Source organism: Cuculus canorus, chromosome 19, assembly GCF_017976375.1.
Source record: "Cuculus canorus isolate bCucCan1 chromosome 19, bCucCan1.pri, whole genome shotgun sequence".
NCBI lineage: Eukaryota > Metazoa > Chordata > Aves > Cuculiformes > Cuculidae > Cuculus > Cuculus canorus.
In genome coordinates, this window is record NC_071419.1 from 10,536,783 (window position 1) to 10,553,398 (window position 16,616).

Below are 16,616 nucleotides of genomic sequence, written 5' to 3' on the forward strand. Positions count from 1 at the left end.
CCATCCAAAGCGCTTAAAGAGCCTCTCTGGGCTGCCAGTTACTCTGATCTCTCCAGAAAAACACACAGAGAGGACCAGATTGCTCAAGCTGATTAGAATTCATTGTAAAAATTCATTCCCCAGCCAGGCAGGGCAGGCTGGGAGAGACAACACGTTTTCCCGTATCATATCCCTGTTGTAAAAACAAACTGTGACCTCAGCGTAACCAGGGAGTGACTCCAGTTCCCCATGCCATGCCAAACGGGATGCGGTTTCGAGCAGCAGCGTGTTCTGGGCAGCCAGGGTGCAATGCCCTCTCGTGTGCACCCACAGCAGGGCACACATCTAAGCTGGAACCATCCACGCAGGGCTGCCACAGCGGCACTGTAAAATAAAGTCCTGCTCCTCTATTCTGATCAGGTCAGACCTCACCTGGAGCTCTGTGCTCAGTTCTGGAGTCTTCAGCACAGGAAGGACATGGAGCAACTCCAGGGGAGGCACAAACATGATCTCAGGGCACAAGGACGGGCTGTGAGAGTCAGGGTTGTTCAGCCTGAAGAAGGCTCTGGAGAGACCTTAGAGGAGCTTCCAGTACTGAAAGGGGTTCCAAAAAAGCTGAAGAGGGGCTCTTGATCAGGGAGTGCAGGGAGAGGATGAGGGGGAATGGTTTTAAGGTGAAAGAGGGGAGATTGAGATGAGATCTTAGGAAGAAATGTTTTCCTGTGAGGGTGGGGAGGTCCTGGCCCAGGTTGCCCAGAGCAGTGGTGGCTGCCCCATCTCTGGAGGTGTTCAAGGCCGGGTTGGATGGGGCTTGGAGCAACCGGATCCAATGCGAGGTGTCCCTGCCCATGGCAGGGGATGGAATGGGATGGGCTTTAAGGTCCCTTCCAACCCAAACTATTCCACGATTCTATGATTATGAAAAAAAGAATTCTCTCACACGGTCCAGCTGCAGTTAACCTGGTAGTGGTGTCGCAGAATGCTGCTGTCTGAGAGAACAGCATCTGCAGGAGTAGAAGAGAGGGAGCTCCTCCAGGTGGGAACCTCAGAGAAGAACCCAGAGATGTCCTGGCCCTGGATCAGGCAGAAAGCAGCATCCTGCACAGCTGCAGCCAACTCCTGCCACAGGTTGTGTGGAGGTTTATGCACACAACAACAGGAGTCTGTAATTTCTGCTGCTTGAGTGAAACCATTCTCACCTGGAGAAATGGAAACAAACCAAGATGTTCACAACTAACTCAGTGTTTTATGAAAAGCGTCTCTACTCCTATCACATCTTTGTCCAGGATGCAGGGCAGGAGAGCATGCCTACTCCCAGCTGCCCAGGTTTCCCCTCCTCAGCTGAAGCAGCCACCAGCACAGGTAATGGCCAGGCTGCGCTCTGGGATCCCATTTCTTTGTTGATCTAAAACTATGGAAAAATCTACCAGCACGTGTCTCGGTATTGTGGGCAGAGGCTGAAACAAGAAGTCTTTCTACCAAGCAGTAAATCAGTCAACCTGGATTAAAAGAAGTTCATGCTGCAGGAGAGCCCCAAGGGAAACCTTTAGTGACACAGAGGATCCTCAACACAAGCCTAAAATAACCTTTGAGCCTGAGCAGAGCACAAGCCCAAGCAGGTTCATTGCAAAAGGCTCACCAGCAGCGTGGGATGCTGTTTTGTGTTAAGTTACCATGGCAGTTTAAACGGTTTAGAAACACAACATTGCAAGAAAGACACAATTGTTATACCCAGTTCCTGTTTCCAACGAGTCTGATGCCAGAAGTGCCAAGTGCCTGCCAAAGGCAATACCGACCCTGGGAGCTGGAGGCGAGATGAGGTGCACAGAGGTAGCATGGACTGAGAACAGTGCCCATTTCATACACAAACCTAATGTGCCTTCCCAGGCTTCCCACAGGGCAGACAAGCCCCTGCATAACAGGACAATCAAAGCACCAAGGTGACAGAGAAAACACTTGCTTTCCTCATAGAATCACCAGGTTGGAAAGGACCCACTGGATCATCGAGTCCAACCATTCCTAACACTCCCTAAAGCATGCCCCTAAGCACTTCATCCACCCGTTCCTTAAACACCTCCAGGGAAGGAGACTCGACCACCTCCCTGGGCAGCCTGTTCCAGTGCCTGATGACTCTTTCCATAAAAAATTTTTTTCTGATATCCAGCCTGACTCTCCCCTGGCACAGCTTCAGGCCATTCCCCCTTGTCCTGTCCCCTGTCACTTAGGAGAAGAGCCCAGCTCCCTCCTCTCCACAACCTCCTTTCAGGCAGTTGTAGAGAGTAATAAGGTCTCCCCTCAGCCTCCTCTTCTCCAGGCTAAATGAAGCACCTCAGAACTCAGCAGGAAGAAAACCACACAAAGAGGGAGGCAGCAGGTTTGGGGAGGGATTTCCACCTCTCTAACCATTACCTGTTTCCTGACACAAATCAGCCACAAAGAACAGACTATTTTCTCAAAAGACAGAATTCCACTCTACCTACACTCAAACCCTACTGTCACTGGAGAATACACTGGTCTTGTTTATTTTCACTGGCTCCAGCACTCATGTAAAGCTACTCTGGAGAGAAAAACAGGAAGAAAAGGGGAGAGGATTCAATTTCTGTCCTTCTTTCTAAAAGCCTAGATGAGAAGATGGCTGTTCACTGCTTCTTGATCCAGTGACAGTGGTGGACATCTCTAACTAACACAGCACATCTCACCATGTACCAAAAGAGCTAGAACCACAGCCAAGAAATTGTATCAGTGGAGCTGATTGTTGACATTTCCTTTCATCGAACATCTCTTCTAAAGACCCACAGGGGCGAACTACGAGCTGAAAAAAGCTACAGTTGGCCTTTAGGAGTCCATACTACCTGCTCAACTACAATGGAATTAAACATTCATTGAGCAGTTCTTAAAGTAGAGTTTAAAAATACAAGATGCCAAGCTTAAAAATATGCATTTTCTTTTTGAAAAAACATGTACAGTCAGATTTTAAGTGGATCTACAAGTCAACACCCAGCTATCTCTAAGAAAAGTAAACCTTCGCAATGCACTGCATAGTTTTCTAACCAGCAAGAGCCAGTGAGTCGGGTAAAATGCAGTGTTTCTTGAAAGAGCTTCAGTGGCTTTTGTGTTTCCACCCTGCAGACAGAGACAGCTGAAAGGCAGCAGAGCGTCTTTGCGCTGCAGAGCACTACGTTAGTTCTTCTCCAGTTTCACTCCAGCACTACAGAGCTCAGCGTGAGGCCGGTGTGGGCACAGTGGGCAAGGGCAGTTCCATGGTGGGAGTCTCAGTCACTTCAGCTGGACTTGGCTTGCGAAGCTCCAGTTTCTCAGTGAGTTGGTTATAAAGCTCCTTCACAGCTTCCCCACTCTGCAAAATGAGAATGAGGGAGGGGAAAACCAGAAGAGTCATACCTCATCCTAGCTGCCACCAGCTAGAACACTAAGTACGCAATTACCCTGTGTGTTCTAACACAAATCAGCACAGAATAAGGAAGTGACATGGTAATTAAGACACAACTTGGTACACTTGGAAAGCAGAGCTCATGTTTCACTGAGCACCTTCTGGAAAGGCAGCTGTTTTCATTTGCAATTAGTCTTCCCTTTCCCATGCTTCCCTTCTTACCTGCTTGGTGGGTTCCAAAGCCTTCTGGAGAGACTCTAATTTGGCAGGCGCCACTTTGTGATGGAGATGAAGCAGCAGTCTCAGCACATGCCTGTGTACGTTCTCCTTCCTACAAAAAGCAATTTGAAAGCAGAGTAACCAATATAAACAAACACCATCTTGAGAACAAGAAAGCTACAGCAACAGCACCACAATAATGCACACGCCCACAGGCTGGCAGCATTGCTGTTTTCTAAAACACCTGAGAATTGCAGCCTGCATGCTACAAAGTGCTAACCCTGCCTTGGGTTTTCAAGCAATTTATGTGATTATCCAACAGGAGTGGAGTAACTGTAGCAACCATGAGGAAGAAGGGGGAGATTTCAAGCACTGACTGCATCACGTGGCAGCAGCCGATCTCTCTGTTGGACAGGCCACACACAGGAGGATGTTCATCCCCTCCTGTGTGTGAAGGAAGTGCTGTGCCTGAACAGTATTTCCAGTCACTTTTGGGGGAAGTCTCTTGGAGTTATGAGGTCCAACACAAAAAACTAGAGAGTGTACCTGTAACTTTTCTTAATTAACAAATTAGGAAAATTAACTATGATCACCTTCAAAACAGTTCCCTTCTGAGCTGACACACAGCTGCACACATTGCTGTAAAGGTCCAAAGCAATTCTGCAGATTGTTGCCTGAAATGCTGGTAAAGATCTTTGTCATTTTTCCTTTCACATCCTCTACTCACAAAAAAATATTCCTTTGAGCACTGATTGGATCTTTAGGATCTCTTCACCATCAGCCTCAGTCAATAATTGCAAGTTTCAGCCTTGATTTTTTCAGTTTCAGAAGGAACTTGATGTTAATTCGCTGTTCGCTCTTGCACATCAGCATCTTCCGACCGAGGATAAGAAAAGTCTCTATATGAACACCCACCCATTATATTGAGTGAAGCAATCGAGCTGAACCTTGTCTCACCGTGACAGTTAGAAAATATGTTCTATAACAACCTCTTTGCCTCTCCCCACCCACTCTTGTTTCCCAAACTATAAGCTTAGTCTTGGGGAGTTTGTGATGGATGTCGTAGATCTGGTCTGCAGGCCACCAGCTGAACCACACTAACTGAACAGACTTAACACGCAAAAGAGATTTTCTGTGCGCAGCTGATACTGCAAAGAGCTGCAGTTAACTCTTCATATTCAGAGCTACCAAATATGAAGCAAGAAGGATATTTTCTTTTGCAACTCCAACTTATGAATAATGAATTACATTTCAGGTAATAATTCACAATCAACACTTAGCACTTTTGCCGATAAAATCTTCACTACAAAATATAAGCCTTTCCTTAAAGAAAAACATCATTAAGCTAGTATTTCCACTACACATGAAGAGTTTGTTGACCCATTACAGTTTAAAGCAGTATAATCTCTCTCAAGTATTCTGTAAACTCATTTCCCCTGAGGAAAATCATATTTACCTTGAGCAGGCATTGAGAAAGAAGCCATCAAAGAGACTGGTGCAGAACTCCTCGAGTGCAAATTCATCACCCAGCAGCGTGAGGTTACCAGTAAGCAGATGTAGGAAAATATCACTGAAGGCCAAGTCACTGAATGTCTCAACTATACAAAATGAAAAGGAAAGAGACTGAGACTGACAAGGATGTGCCAAAATGTGACCACACAGCAGATGTTTCTACTGAAAACTTTGCAGTGAGACTTCCTTTCAAAACAAGTAGCCCAGGCTTGGATCTTTCAGACATGAAAGATTAGGAGCAGAGGGGTGAGAAGAATGTGTAAAAGGCCCACATCTCCACCCAGGCTGAAGTCACAGAGTAGCCTGCTCCTGCCAATATCACAAAATCCCCTACTAGCCTTCCCCACCATCCTCTGTTCATGGCCACATCCATCTCCTCACACTCCTCAGACCCTGCAGAGAGCAGATACAAATCACCTCGGGAACTCTCATCCATGTAACGGAGCCAGCAGTTCAGGAAAAAAGACAAAGAACACCAGGGATAGAGTGAGGGAGTGGGAAGTGAACCCCCCCATCGCCACTACTGGGAGCTGCAACTCCTAAGATTGCTTCAGAGCTCTCAACTTACCCAGAGAAGTCAGAGAAGAACGTAATCCAGGGAAGAATTTAAGGCTGCATTTAGTCCTGTTTTATTACAGATTTTTTCACCATCACCACTCAAAGCCAAGTGTCAGGAATATCTGTCCACCTGCAATTATTCTGAGCAGTGGCAGAATTAAGCCATGTGCTCCATCTTTCAGATTCACTCCAAACAGCTCTCAGCTAATCTCATTGTTAATACAACCTCCAGTCTAAGGAACCACTGACCTTCAGCCACCAACCCTAACATCTCAGATCAGCAGAGAAGTATCCTAATCACACACAAACTTAACATTTCTGCAGGGTCTTACAATTAAGTTACCTGGACAGCCAAAGGCAGAATATCACATCTTTGACTGAAATCGCTTCACGCCACGTTTACTCACCTCCTGGGTGTCCAGTACAAGGTAAACAGCTAGAGAAGAGAAGATGATACAAAAACTTACCGAGTGCTGGCAGGAGCCTAAGGAAAGCGTTTTTATTCCTCTGTTTAGTGATGTGAAGGATGTAATACAGCCCAATCTCACAAGCTATTCGGTTCTCCTGCAGGAATCTGTTATAACAGAAGCAGTCACTTAATCAATAAAGCTAAAACAGATTGTTTGGGTTTCTTTAAAAAAAAAAAAAAAAAAAGAGAGTTTAAAATACCGTTGGATAGCAACCAAGCAGTTACAACAGTGGCTAACCTCAAATCCACTGAAGAGCAGCTACTCAGCGACCGAGCAGAAGACCATCACTTTGCTCAGGAACTGGATGATCTTTAAGGTCCCTTCCAACCCAAATTATTCTACGATTCTATGGTCCAAAACAACTTACCACTCTGCAAACATCGCGCTGCCTCACAATCAAATAGTTGGATTTGATTACAAAAATTTATAGTAGTATTCATGATAAAAGTTCTATTCAAAATGGGTTTCAGAAGAAGCCAAATTACTCAAAAATTATACAAAGTCCAATACTGTTTTGCTGTATTTTCCCAAAGGTCAAATATCAACACTGTCACAGAGCAGAGCAGAAGTAGAGTGCTCCAGATTCTGGCACACAGATAGGAATTGTGTTGGAAATCACTGTAAGTTCTGAATACAACATAGCACACAGAGGTTTCATTTATCTTTCAGACATCCCTGGAGTGATAGGTTATCAAGAAAGAATGAGTGTCTGCGTGAGAAAAATGCCAATGTCATGATTTACAATAGCACTCTCAGAACCAGACACAGGCGCTTGTCCAGCAGCACCCAAGTATCACTCCAACACTCATTGTTCACTGCTTGGGAAGCTACACAAGCAGCACGTCTGAAAGCTGTAATACCAAGCACTCTCACATTCAATCAGTCAAAAGAATGTTTATTAGAAGAAATAATATTTTACATAGACAAATTTTGAGGAATCACAGTGGAAACCTGTTCTGCTTAAGGAAATGTTCAGGCTTGATTAGGTGGGACTAAATCTCACCCTAAGAAAGTGTTCACTTTCCCACATATAGCATTTTTTCCTCTCCGTGCTGGCTGGCTGCTTGATGTGTTGCTCTGGTAACAAGACTACACATATGAAGCCAAGTAAAGTGGATTACATACTTGGTGAAAGCTTCAGGAATGTTGCTGGGGTAGGGAATTGGTCCCTTTTCCTCTGAGGGCAGTTTCTGATCGACGTTGAACGTTTGGTCATCCACCACGAAGGACATCAGCATAGGCAAAAACTTTGTGATCAGCTCAGCTTCCTTAGAGAGATGGAAAAGCAGAAGCAAAAGAACAAATCATTCATCAATCACTTCATGCCACCTATTGGTCCTAGTGTGCCATAACAAACAGGCAATATTAAGAGCCTCATCCTACAGTTTGGAAAACAAGCTTTCAGACACCCAGTTCCAGTCAAAATTATTGAATAATTCACTTCCACATGTTCCACTGGTAATTCAGAAACCCGTGCTTCACCTCACTGGCAGAAATACTCCTGCTCTGATTCGTTCTTTGGACAACTACGTAGCATTTCTTCCGAGAGACCGTTCCCAAAGCTGCTGCAAGCACTGCACATTAAGGATGGTAGAAACTGCTTTTATCAACAATTACAAACCATTTTGTTCATTCCCTAAACTGACTGGGATCAATGCGCAGCTAGAACAGTAACAATGAAGAGCATCTCCTCACACAAGGCAGATCAGCCTCTGTTGTATCAGATTCACAGAGACGGAGGTCACAGCTTGTGGCAATCACAAATAAAAAAGATTTTAAATACAGATTTGGAGATTCCCATCAGGGAAAACGTTCACAGTTTCTCTCTAAGAGATTTATGAGCACCTCCACAAGCCAAACCACAGCGCTACTCTTGGCATTACATTCACTCTGCTGTTACAATCTGAGAACTAATACACACTCTTCCTGTAGTAAATTCAGAACAGAAACAGCAAATCTCTCTTGAGAAACAGTCCCTCTGTGTAACACCACAGTTGGCCTTCCCTGCCATCAGCTGGATCTGTTCCCAAACTGCACCAGGGCTGCCTGTAACACAGGGAAAAGTATTCCCAAAGCACGGAACGTTTGTAGCTGAATGTGGCACTACATAAAATTGCTACAACAGACAGCCCAAAGGGAAAAATATTTTTCATGTCAGTGAAAAGCTGCTATGCTGCTACTGGAATTGCTGACAGCCTGCAACATCCTGCTTTCCTCATATGAGGTGGGTTTTACAAACTCATTACTTGCTTAGAGCTTCTCAGGATTAACGAAAAAACAATACAGAATTTAATCGAGGTAAAAGTCTGATTTTAAAACAGTAAGGGCCAGAAATTCATGTAAATCACAAAGCAGGTAAACAAAGCTTACAGCATGTACACCTGAGCTGCTGCTCTGTAACCACTTACATGTCATTTCTAAGAAGGCTGTGATGAGAGGGATGCAGAACGAACATCAAATCAGGGATGCAACAAAATAATAACTCTAAATGTGTCTAATTACATGTGTTAGATTCTAAACAAGAAAATGGCTCACCATTTTTGGTTCCTTGAAGACTTGACTGTCAATCATGTCCCAGGCGCCCTGGCCCAAAGACAGCATCCTAAGGAGCAGCAGCAGATCCGGGCTTTCCTCGAATTTTAAGAGGAGAAAAACAGCTATTTTGATGTTGCACAACTTGCACGTAGAGATTTGGAAATAGCTGGTTACATTCAAAGCTCTGCTGGATTAGCAGCTTTATTGGAGACTGCTAGAGGCATTTAGTTCTCCGATTTAATTGAAAACTGATTCCTCAAATGGGAATCAAATAACATATGCCTGAAGGTTTGTGGGTTTTCATAACATTTTATAATGTGCCAATAAGTTCGCCGCTGATCTGCTCACATCATTTTTAAACGTGTCCAGCCAAATCAATACACTGAAATACAATGTGCGACAGGACAAATCATCTCAGCAAAAGAAAGAGAAAACACATGTAAGAATGACAATGCTTTTTTGCTTATATTGTGCACTGAAACCAAAGCAATTTTCAGCCTTAAACTGTCACGAGGAAGTTATTCACTCCAAATTTAACAACTTGAGAATAAAAACAGCAAATCCCTCACACAGTTCAGACCCCTTTAAGACAACCATCCTTTAGCATTTAAGCACATCCTGCACATACTTCTTCCAGGAACTGTATTATATCACAGTCAACAGACATTGTAAACTAATCCATCGCATGTACCTTGGCAAAGAAACAAGGGTGTAGCTGTTATGTAAACCGATGGATGGACAAAGCAGAGAGGCACATATTCTATATATGATTCTATATGTGCATAACTGTTTGGATAGAATGAGCCACACAAATTTGTTGCCAATTTGGAGAGCTCCTAAATGTCCATCCCCAACTACCGCTCTTGCAGAGCTCTGAGGTCTGTGCAACCACTGGATGGGCAGTATCATGTTTCCCTTATTTCAGTTTATTCCTGCATTTGAGAACTTCTTTGTGCTTCTGCAGTGCCCGTTCTTCACTGATCAGTTAAGACTCCAGTTCATGTTAGATACACAAGCTGGGACACTCACCCTGGGTAAGGTCTCCTGCCCAACCAGGTCTTGCAGGTGCCTTATGGTGCTCAAGGCTAAGGTGTTGATGGCAAAGGGATCGCACAAGATCATTGATAAGTCCCTAAGAAGCAAAAATTAAACACGTCATACACAACATACAACTCAACCATACAGCCCCGTGTCAGGCTGTAGAACTCCAGGACGTTTCAGAGCAAGATGCTCAATTCTACTCTTGGGTATAATTCTGTCAACTACCAGGTTTAACACCATAGTAGTGTGTGTGTGTACACTGTATTTTTATAAGCACACACACTGCTGTGTTTCAGAGAAGCAGTAAACGCACGACAACTACTGTAACAACACCCTTACTACGACAATATAAAACCTGAATTTCTGCTTTTCGTTACCTACAGGCATCCACCTGATGAACCTTCTGCCTTGTAAAAACACCACAAATGTCATTCTTTGACTGGAAAGAGCACATTATCTGAAACAAGTCCTAAAGGTCTTCTGCGCTGACATCCAGCCGATCTCCTGCAGTCAGTCACCAGGCACGGGGGAGACATGGGTGGCAGCTGAAGCAGCACAAGCTTTGGAACCAGAACGCACTTGCCCTGCTGCACTAACGTAGCGGAAAGTACTTGATCTGACTGCAGAGAGGAGCTGCTGCCTCTTAGCTGGCTCTACAGAAAAATTAACTCATACACTACCAGGGAGATGCTGTGACTGCCAGGAACTCATTTTAAGCTTCTCAATAAACAGCCCAAATGCCTTACCCCAGCACTTGTTCTTGCCCTTTCTTCACTCCATCCAGAAACCCTTGCAATTCCCGAGCTCTCTTGTTGTCCACAAACTTCTCCCGAATGCAGGCATCAAGGCACCAGGTGAACTGTTACAAAAAAAGGAGAAAGCTTTATCAACCACAGCAACTCAGTAAATCAACAATAAAATACACAATGTCAGAGAAAACAGGCTCGAATGACCTCCAGATATCTGGAATTAATACATTAAGATAGTTTGGTATGGTAGCAAGCTGGTCAAAAATACAAAGGAGGTCAAATACAAACACTCCGAAAGGAGGGCACTGTCTGTTAACTAATTTGGTGATCAGAAAACATTAAAAAAGCCACGCAATGACATCATCATTCCAGAACATTTTCTCTATGAACCGAATGCACATAAAATTTAACAACATTACTTAAGAGAAAAAGCTTTGCTCTAGATCAGCAATGCTAACAAGAGACAAAGGGCAAGTAACAAGATCCTGATGTGACATTAACACATCTGCCACTCCCAATATTCTAACAGTTCTAAATTTTCTTATCATTTAAGATCCAAAGTCTTTAACATTATACACACAATTTACTGCCAGATGGAGTACATCACACCAGGCACAAGAGGGAGGGAAGCAGGCATTGATTCAGAACCTGGGGCAAGCTTACTGTTTTGATTATTTTTTTGTAGCACCTCCACAGGTCAAATTAGACTTTTTTTAAGTGCCATACATTTGAATGATTTGTAGGTTATGAAATGAAAGCAAGCTGCTGGCTAACCAAGATGAAATTTTCACTTGAGGTTCCAAGGAATGACTTTAGTATATATGACTTTGGTATTCGAGGTCTGAACTCTCTTCATAAAGAGAAGTCATCTTCTCTGAGCTGAAGTCCTGCAGTGCAGCAGGTACAGACAGGAGTGGGCAAAACACAAAATTCTGTAATACTCCTATCTGTTCCATGTGATTAATACCTTATGGCAGGGGTCAACAGTGCAGATTTCACTGATTTCCAGGTCATGCAGTGACATCAGAAGCTCTGCCCGCAGCGTGCAGTAATGAACATTCCTTGTCCGAAGGAATAAGGTTCTCAGAAACTGCAACACCATATCGTAGAGCTTCACGTTCTTCCCGATCATCTGGGTCAGCTTCTGAACCACCTAAACTCAAGGTGGAAAAAAAGATGCTCAGTACCACAAGATACCTGCCAGTTCACACACACAAAATCTAAGATGATTCTCCTACATGATTTATCAAGATCGAAACACCCTGAAAAGGAACTATTTATATCAAGATTTCCCAAAGCGTTTGTTCAAGAGATGTTCACCAGATCTTTCACTGCCAGAAGGAAAGAATGTCAAGAAAAGGCTCTGTAGCCAAAGGAAATGGAAGTGTTTGTAAAATAAGGTGCTCAGCTAGGTGAAATGGTCAAGAAGCAGGACTGGCCTCTGATGGCTAGGATTTACAATTATTGTAACATGAATGAAACCCACTCTTCTTCATGAGTCTTTTCTGTATTTCCACCTCCCTTCAGGCTATCAGCATAAGAATGAAGGTGAGGGCACTGGTTTGGGATAGGATTAAGTTAATTTTCCCTATAGTAGCTGGTATAGGGCTGTGTTTTGGATTTGTGCTGGAAAAAGTGTAGATAACTGAGCCGAGTTTTAGTTACTGCTGAGCAGTGCTTGCACAGCCTTTCCTGCTCCTCACCCCACCAGCAAGCACTGGGAGGGCAGAAGGAGCTGGGAGGGGACCCAGTGGGGACACCTGAGCCCAAGTAACCCCAGGGGGATCCCATCATATGACACTGTTCTCAGCAATAAAGCTGGAGGGTGGAGGTTGTTTGGGGCTGCCCTTGCCCAGGTACTAGCTGCCATCAGCTGGTTGGTCGAGAGCAATTGCTTTCTTTTGCATAATTCATTTGTCTTGAGCTTTGTTTTCCTCTCTCTTAGTTGTTTTTTCCCCCCTTACAAATGCCTATCTAATTATTAGACTGTTTTTATTTCAACCCATGAGTTTCTTTCTCACTTTTACCCTTCTAATTCACCCCCTGTCCTACCAAGGAGAGGTGAACGAGAGGTTGTGTGGTGCTGAGCTGCCGGCCAGGGTTAAACTCCAAGTCCGCAGTGTGAAGCTGAAGTAAACTGCACCTGAGCACTTGGGCTTTTGAAAGCAAACCATACACAAAACCACCCCCCATCGCTACCCTCTCAGAAATTAAAGGTTTATGTTGCCCTGCCACTGCAATTCTTTACCATTTTCAACAGCAAGGTCCTTACAGAAACTCTTGATGTTTCCCCTTAGGAGAAAAAGCAACACATTGCAGCTGAAGCACCATAACGGCTTGCTTTTACCAAGAAGAAAAGACACCCACTCCTCCTAACACCTATGACACTGTTCCCTCCATATTCAGCCTGCCTGTGGGATCCAGCCCATCTCCTTGGAATGACTTTGGTGCCAGCTGATCTCTTCTTTGAGCAGATTCAACTCACCATCTTGGAAAACTACTTACCGGTTTTATTTGCTAGAGTTTCTGCAGCAGTTACTGAGCTGAATCAGCTCATGGAAGGGTCCAATAATCACCAGAGTTACAAAGAGGTAGGGGAGGAGCAGCACCAGCCCTTCCTGTGGCTGATCAGCTCAGCCACCTCAGGCAATTCCATTAAAAGAGCATGTTTTCTCAATACCAACTTAGCTATAGCCTTCAAAGTCCCTTTGCATTTTTAATAAATAATCTCTTTTTGGACTATGCCCTGCTACAAAAAATCCCCAGAAATGTAAGAACTTCAGACTGATTTGACGGAGATGCTCAGCCCTCAGAACAGCCCAGGGGTATTAAAGCCAGGCTGAGCCATAAAGGAAAAACGTTTATGCCTTGCTATTTTTTTAAAAGCTTGTAAACAACTTAGAACATTAATCAATTAACCACAGCACTGAGTAACTGCTAAAATAATTCCTGCTGCTTTCACCAAGATAGGCAGGAGAAAACAAACTGGTATTTCTATGTGTCTAGCCAAATAACCTCAGTAACAAAGCTGGGTGGGTGAAATGACACCCTGTTATTTGATGAGCTTGACTGAAAGCCGATGAACTCGATTCACAAGCACAGCGAAGGAGGTTTCTTTGTTCTTACCTCTCCTTGACGCCTTGTTTTGGGAGATGGACTGAAGAAATTGTGCAAGACAGAAATGTCATTGCTGAAGAGAATATTTTCTTTCTCCAGGATATATTGCTTCAGCAGTGGAGACACCTCGTCACCAAACAGAGCCTGGTTATCCTGCCAAATCTGGCGCTTCACCTCCACTGCACATGCTTTATACAAATCCTTGTCGGCCATCACTAACTTCAGCTTCTTCTCGGGGACCTACGATCAAGAAAGCAGTTACTGAAGTACAGAGCAGCGTACCTGCTTGGGTTTTCCAGCAACAAGAAGACATCAAGAGACTCGGGCAGTCTGGTAATTTATATAGCCACGCAACTAAACAAAAGCAAATACCAGACTCATCTTTTCCCTTCCCTACTCCTGTAACAATACGCTGACCCTAAGACACGTAAGGCTTCCTTTAAACCTATGCTACTAAGATTTGAGGCGATGTTTCAAAAACTCACTAACTTCCAAAAGTTCCAGTAGCAGTTTTGAATCCATTACCTTAAATACAATTCAATGCTTATAATATGCTACTCCTAGAGACTTGTGTTTCGCAGATCTGAATCTCACTCCTGCCTACTTCCAGTTGCATTCTTCAAATCTTATTTTCCACTTATCTTACATTTTTAAATCATCTGTGGAAAAATTAACCCATCAGTGAACTTGACTACTTTTAAGAAGCTGCATGTATTGAACACAATAGGGAAAGTCTCATCAGACGTTAAACAATTTTTTACTAAGTCTACTAAGTTGTTTCCAGTTATGAGAACACAGTAAATCTTCAGTCAGTTCCTAACACTAAACAACAAGCCTGCAGGAGGTCTGCAGAAGGAGCATGCAGCCCAGCTGACAGGGCAGCTATGAGAAGCTGTACAATGGAGATGGAACAGATCTGTCTTGCCGGCAAAGCAGCTTTACCTTGGGCAAGTGCTTCATAACACACATCACCACAGGCTGGATGGAAGGCATCTTGACGAGAGAAAAGCTCTTTTCTAGGAGTTCTTCCAGCTTCTTGTATCTGAAAACATGTCAGAGCAAGAGACTGAGTACCATGTTATAGCAAAGTGCCAAAGCGGCTCCCTCAAAGCCACGGAACTCAATCTCCCAGGCACACAAATCCCCTTTGCAGAAGCCACTCACCCACTGTAACTAATTTTCACACAAAATTCCCAGCTCCCTCCCAATAATGAAGATTTCCGACAAACCTCTCCTCAACTTTCCCTTCCAAAGCGATGGCAGAGACCCTTTCCAGCAGCTTCTCCCTCAGCTCATCGAAAACCGACTGGTGGAACTCCAGCCGGGGGATGCCGTGCAGGTCCAGGAAAGGCAGAGCCGACTGCAGCGAGGGCAGGAGCACTCCATTTTCTGTCTGCCAACACAAACACCAGACAGGGATGAGTGGGGGAGTTGCGGGTTAGCCAGGAAATGACAGCAGGGACTGCTAAAGGCATATAACCAGGGAATGGTTTGGGTTGGAAGGGACCTTAAAGATCATGCAGTTCCAACCCCCGTGCCATGGGCAAGGACACCTCCCACTGGATCTGGTTGCTCACAGCCCCATCCAACCTGGCCTTGAACACCTCCAGGGATGGGGCAGCCGCCACTGCTTTGGCAACCTGGAAATCCTCACAGGAAAATATTTCTTCCTAATCTCAATCAGCCCTCTTTCAAATTAAAACCATTCCCCCTCGTTCTATCCCTGCACTCCCTGATCAGAGCCCCTCCCCAGCTTTCCTACAGCCCCTTTCAGTACTGGAAGCTGTTCTAAGATCTCCTCGGAGCCTTCTCTTCTCCAGGCTGAACAACCCCAACCCTCTCAGCCTCGTACGCGAGATGCTCCAGCCCTCGGACCATCTCCGTGGCCTCCTCTGGCCTCGCTCCAAGAGCTCCGTGTCCCTCCTGCACTGGGGACTCCACAACCGGACGGAGGGTTCCAGACACGCCGGTTATAAACCAAACCAAGGCCGACCCCAAAGGTCAGGCCCGACTCCGGGCCGTCCCGCCGCCGCACCTGGAACTGCTCGATGGCTTTCAGGGGCTCGGTGCAGTTGGTCAGGGTCTCCTTCAGGTCCTCGCCGTTGGCCACCCCGAGCTCCTGCAGCCCCGCGTACATCGCGGCCTGCGGGGCCGCCCCCCACAGGCTCCGCCGTGGAAAGGCAGCACCCGCCACAAAGGGTCCCCTGCACGAGGGTTCCGCGGCACAAAGGTTCCGCCCAACAGGATTCCCCCCGCACAAAGTGTCCCCCCGCACAAAGGGTTTCCCCCGTACAAAGGGTCCCACACACAAGGGTTCCCCCCGCATAAAGGTTCGCCCCGCATAAAGGGTTCCCCCCCACACAAAGGGTCCCCCCCACAAAGTATTCTCCCCCACACAAAGGTTACACACACACACAAAGGGTTCTCCCTGCACAAACCTTACCCCACACAAAGGGTTCCCTCCGCATAAAGGTGTATTGTGTCCCCCCCCCCCCCCCCCCCCCCCCGCACAAAGGTTCCACTACACAAAGAATCACAGAATTGTTTGGTTGGAAAAAACCTTGGAGAGCAGCGAGTCCAGCCGTGCCTGCCCAACACTAAACTGTATCTCTGTCATCTACCCACCGCTGCCTCAGGCAGCCTCTGCCAGGGACCGAAAACCCTTTTGGTGAAGGAACCTTTCCTGCTATCCAATCTAAACCTGCCCTGGCGCAACCGCAACCTGAACTCATTTCCTTTCATCCTATTAGTTGGGAGAAGAGATCCTTTCAGGGACCTCTGGATCAGGTTGCTCCAAACCCCATCCAACCCGGCCTTGAACACCTCCAGGGATGGGGCAGCCACCACTGCTCTGGGCAACCTGGGCCAGGGCCTCCCCACCCTCACAGGAGAAAAGTTCTTCCTTATTAGGTTGTTGAACCTGGAGAAGAGAAGGCTCTGGGGAGACCTTAGAGCAGCTTCCAGTACTGAAAGGGGCTCCAGGAAAGCTGGGGAGGGGCTCTGGATCAGGGAGTGCAGGGAGAGGACATGGGGCAACAGTTTTAATTT

General features: G+C 45.5%; 1 protein-coding gene across 1 annotated transcript; it reads right to left on the minus strand.

Moving 5' to 3' along the window:
* Positions 1 to 2,906: 2,906 nt before the first annotated feature.
* NELFB (negative elongation factor complex member B) lies at positions 2,907 to 15,769 on the minus strand. The gene is made up of 13 exons (XM_054084168.1): positions 15,604 to 15,769; positions 14,798 to 14,961; positions 14,511 to 14,610; positions 13,578 to 13,808; positions 11,419 to 11,604; positions 10,449 to 10,561; positions 9,691 to 9,793; positions 8,662 to 8,757; positions 7,252 to 7,394; positions 6,124 to 6,230; positions 5,043 to 5,184; positions 3,590 to 3,698; positions 2,907 to 3,334 (listed from the first exon to the last, which is right to left on the minus strand). The coding sequence occupies exons 1-13, from the start codon at positions 15,703 to 15,705 to the stop codon at positions 3,197 to 3,199; spliced, it is 1,734 nt and encodes a 577-aa protein (XP_053940143.1). The 5' UTR covers positions 15,706 to 15,769; the 3' UTR covers positions 2,907 to 3,196.
* Positions 15,770 to 16,616: the final 847 nt, after the last annotated feature.

What these genes read in the sequence shown, in the direction of transcription:
- NELFB (XM_054084168.1), bottom strand. Translation starts at nt 15,705, where the DNA reads ATGTACGCGGGGCTGCAGGAGCTCGGGGTGGCCAACGGCGAGGACCTG. An exon ending in TCTTCAAGGAACCAAAAATG is followed by an intron (nt 7,395 to 8,661) that starts GTGAGCCATTTT and finishes CATCTCTCTAAG; the next exon opens with GAAGCTGAGCTGATCACAAA. An exon ending in TAGGCTCCTGCCAGCACTCG is followed by an intron (nt 5,185 to 6,123) that starts GTAAGTTTTTGT and finishes CATTTTGTATAG; the next exon opens with TTGAGACATTCAGTGACTTG.